The sequence below is a fragment of the Lucilia cuprina genome, chromosome 2, assembly GCF_022045245.1.
Source record: "Lucilia cuprina isolate Lc7/37 chromosome 2, ASM2204524v1, whole genome shotgun sequence".
In the NCBI taxonomy this organism is placed as follows: domain Eukaryota; kingdom Metazoa; phylum Arthropoda; class Insecta; order Diptera; family Calliphoridae; genus Lucilia; species Lucilia cuprina.
This window is the reverse complement of record NC_060950.1, coordinates 18,069,041-18,073,480: the sequence shown is the minus strand read 5'-3', so window position 1 is coordinate 18,073,480 and position 4,440 is coordinate 18,069,041. Positions and strand designations below refer to the sequence as shown.

At 32.6% G+C, this 4,440-nt stretch overlaps 1 protein-coding gene across 1 annotated transcript; it reads left to right on the top strand.

Annotated features, from left to right (window-relative positions):
* The first annotated feature begins 598 nt into the window (after nucleotides 1-598).
* Nucleotides 599-4,341, top strand: LOC111685644. The gene is made up of 3 exons (XM_023447908.2): nucleotides 599-1,447; nucleotides 1,616-1,799; nucleotides 2,744-4,341. Exons 1-3 carry the CDS (start codon nucleotides 744-746, stop codon nucleotides 3,242-3,244), a joined length of 1,389 nt encoding a protein of 462 aa, XP_023303676.2. The 5' UTR covers nucleotides 599-743; the 3' UTR covers nucleotides 3,245-4,341.
* The last annotated feature ends 99 nt before the right edge of the window (nucleotides 4,342-4,440 follow it).

Here is a 4,440-nt window from a genome sequence, read left to right as displayed (position 1 = left end):
GACTATGAACTCTAGTAGTTTATTAACTGCTTTATGGAATAGTCTATTAACTAGTTTTTGTGCTAGTCTTTGAACTAGTCTATCTACTATTAATTGTTTAAGGACTAAACTTATAAACAGTATATGGACTAGTTTATTGACTTGTATGTAAACTTATATATGAATGAATTTTGATAGGTCTATAGACTGGATTTTGATAGGGTTATTGTGAAGATTACCTCAGAAACGAGAGAATGTTTTAAGTTAAATGATATAAACTTATTACTCAACAAAAGTTACCCTAATCATTGACATCCCAGTATAAAAACCACAAATAAAAACTAATGCTGAGAATACAAAAGATTTTTCTTAATGGCTATAAATGTAAGAGTTTACAGGACGAAAAGTGCTCGATTCTATCGGGTAATTGTTGAGGAGAGGGATTGTATTTCATTTTACATTACATTCACTTAATTCTACAAGTTTTTGTTTAACAACAGGAAAATAACTAACAAAAAGAAAATACTACAACGGGAAAAAACGAAATTAAACTGTAACAATCGTCAAACATTAATGTCAACTTAACTTACAAGAATTCTACGTTTTTATTGCAGATTATCAAACAAGCCAGCAACCAAAATAAAACAGGTAAAAATAAAACAGGGTTTAAGATACCAAAAGAGGATATACGAATAAAAACCACTCATACATTCCCAGTAAAAGTGAATCAATTTAGTTTGGTCACAAAAGAGATACACAACAACATGTTAACAACAGCAACAGCGACAGCAGGAGCAACAACAAGAAAAGGCACAACTATGATGACAACAAGAAACATGAATAGTGGTAATGGTAGCATCACCAGCAAAACGAATACGAATACTTCTGTATCAAGAGGCATTGCAACTGATACAGATACTGCAACAACAACCATCAAAACAACAACGACCACAATTACCTCAGATCCGGGCATTTTATGCTTTCATCATTGCAATGTAAAAGTTTTCTGTTTTACATTACCGCATATTTGTCCACAATGTAAAACAGCCCTGGCTACATATCCCAATGGAGATGGCAACACCTCCTCCTCTGCTGCTGCTAGTGGTGGTGTTGGTGGTAGCAATCGACGTAAGAATAAGAACATGACAAAGTTAAAGTTGAAAAATAACAAAAGCAACAACTACAATGATGACCAAAGTCATGCAATTGATTCTAATAAACATGACTATGCCAATAACGATGTTGGGGACTCTGGTATCAAAAGTCATGACGATGATGACGTTACGAATAATACTGATAATTCTAGCAATGATGATGATGATGATGACAATGATTTAAATAGAAATAGTTTTTCCTCTCATATCATGGCCAGTCGTCTGTTGCCATTCCGTTTACCGTATCCATTTGTAAGGGCCAATCAATATCCATGTGCAATTGTTTTACGTCCCACTACAGGTGATTTCCTCAAGTAAGTGATATCTTAATTTTCACAAATATTTTCGCTTGAAAGCTTTTTATAACAATATTTTTTTTTCAATTTGCATTATTTTGTTTCCCTTATATCTGTTGTATTTTTTTGCATTTTTTCGGTGTATATTTATGTGTCTGTTTCAATGTTTTTCTCTTACTCTTGCAGTGATTATAATAACACCACAGATTTGCATATTGCTGTAACAACTTCCACCGGTTGTGTGGTTGAATTTGATCGTCATGGCTTGCGACGTCATCGCACAGACAACATGTCAGAATGGTGGCAGTGTTTATTAGTGGGTGATGTTCCTGAACCTTGGTATGACTATTGGGATCAAGTGTTATTTGAGGTAAATTTCATTAGTTTTTTGTTTTTCTTTTATAATCTTATGAATATTTTTAAATTTGTGGAATAACGATAATTGAAAAAAAAGAGTTTGATTTATAGTTTGAAAGATGTCTGTTCGCTTAACGCTAGCTAAGCGAAAGAAAGTTAAGATAGTAATTAAAAAATTATATAGGAAAATCAACTATACTGAAAATCGGGTCTGATCTCTTGAATGAAATTTTGTTAGTATATGGTTTAATGCATAAAAAACATATTGAAACTACTGTAAACCATTGTGCGATTCACTGTTTCTTTTCAGGAACAATTATTGATTTGAAAGTCGGGTCTGCTCTCATGAATGAGAACTTGTTAGAATCCACAATTCATACGTTGCAAGTTTTCCCGTAATGCATGGTGCGATCCTTTGTCAACACGACTACAAATTGTTGTGTTTTTGAGAATAGCAGATCATTCTGTAAAATTTTACAAATAATGGGAACAAGTTTCCTGGAACACTGATACTGTGGACCATTTTTGAAATAGCAGCCAACTTTATAGTCACCGATATTTTTAACTTATTTTTTTTAAGAAAAGTCAAAATTTTCCAAAAATCTGGTACTGATTAGATCTTACCTCCTAGGAAACCAGAAAGTACAAAAAAAAACCTTCACAGTACTGTAGTCCGAATCCAGAGAGCACATTGAATTTTAGCTGATGCAACAGTTTAGAAGTTTTAAATGTAATTCATTTTAGTTTCCTTTAAAATATACTTTTTGCAAATCCACTTGTTCAATATAACCACATAAGCACTTAACTTTTACATAAAAACCTTTAAACTTTCAAATAACTAGCTAATAAATAAATCTATTTCTTACAGTATTTTGTTATGTTTCGTTTTGTATTTCTTATTATTATTTTATTTTTTTTTCGATTTCTCTAAACTGTGTTTATTTCTCAATATTATAGATTTGCCAACAGCCCGACAAGTGGACAGTGTCACACTATCATGAGGACAAACACAATTGCTACACATTCGTATTGACCTTTCTGCAGGCACTGACGTATGACAAGTTAAGTGAAGCAGCTACGAGCAAAACTAGATTCTGTGAAAAGTACATAGTTCCTAGGACAACAACAGCTGGTAAATATATATCATTGTACCGGAAGTTGCGTGATGCGGGTATTTATGTGCATCATACAAATCACCAAAAGGTACGGTATGCAAAACAAGGAAAACAGTATCAACAACAACAACTACTGCTACAACAAAGAAATTCTAATAAATCTAACAATTTAACAACAATAACAACATCAGCAGCGGCGACAGGAATGACTATAACCAAAAATAGTTTGGTAACTAACAAATATCAACAACAAAAACAACAGCAACAACATCTCAGTAATCATCACAATCACCACAGTATTATATCACGCCCGCATTCTACCTTGTGTACCATTGAGGAATAAGGAAATGCAACAACAAATGTTAGCAGAAGCGGCAAGCAGTATCACCATAAAAGTATTTATAAGTTTGTGAGTTTATGTATGAAAGATGGTTAGAGGGTTTGTGAATTCCATTTAAATATGTATACAATGTAAGGATTGTTGCAGGGTCTGTTTGAGTGCGTTTGAGAGCATCAGCATGTGTGAGTGCGTTGTATCTGTGTGTATGTTTTGATTTTTGCCAGCACAAAGTATTCTATGACCACAAATCTTCAAATATATAAACTAACCAACAAACATATACCCATAACTATGCATACACTAACACATTCTTATTTGAATACATACATATACATTCTAATGTATGTTTATTGATAAATTTTATGCAACATACCAACTTATGCTAGTGCAACATTACTATAACCATCAGCTGCAGTAGCAATAACAACAACATAACCATACAATCATAGTTGTTTCTAGAATTCATACAAAATAACATCTTGTTCTTATTTGTTGCCATTGAAACACCCTCAACATGCAACGATGCTTGTTCCTGCTTGTTCATGCATGTTTTCTCTGGCCAACTTTTTCCTTTAATCTTTTTCTTTTGCATTTTAGCTCTCGTATGTTGGTTGTCTGGCAATTGCAAACTTATAAATATTTTGCCGTTTAAATATACATACTTGAAACTACTTCTATTCACATACATATGTATGTATTTATGTACGTGTATGTCTATGTGTGCAGTTTAAAGCTTGTAAACAATTCGAACAAGAGAAAAGAATTCAAAAGTAAAAACTTTATCAACATCTAGATGATCATCTTGCCCATATATTGCCCGTTAGTAAAAAGTTTTCTCTTGTTTTTTTTCTTGTTTTCTTTTTATGAAGGACAGTGGGTTGAGGTATTCGTAAGCATTTTTAGTTAGATATTTATTAAATCTTTGCCTTTTAAAAACAGTTAGATTGCATGGATAGATGGACTAACAATGTTATTAAATATTTTTGATATTATGTTTCAACTTAAGATACTGAAGTCATTTTCAGACTTTTCATAAAGCCTTTTTGAGTGCATATTTGAGTTCAGTTCTAGTTCAATTCTAGTTCAGTTCTAGTTCTAGTTCAGTCCTAGTTCAGTTCTAGTTCAGTTCTAGTTCAATTCTAGTTCAGTTCTAGTTCAGTTCTAGTTCAGTTCTAGTTCAGTTCTAGTTCAGTTCTAGT

Coding starts and splice junctions, on each gene's coding strand:
- LOC111685644 (XM_023447908.2), top strand. CDS start 744: ATGTTAACAACAGCAACAGCGACAGCAGGAGCAACAACAAGAAAAGGC. Junction 1,448..1,615: donor ACTACAGGTGATTTCCTCAA/GTAAGTGATATC, acceptor TTACTCTTGCAG/TGATTATAATAACACCACAG. Junction 1,800..2,743: donor GGGATCAAGTGTTATTTGAG/GTAAATTTCATT, acceptor TCAATATTATAG/ATTTGCCAACAGCCCGACAA.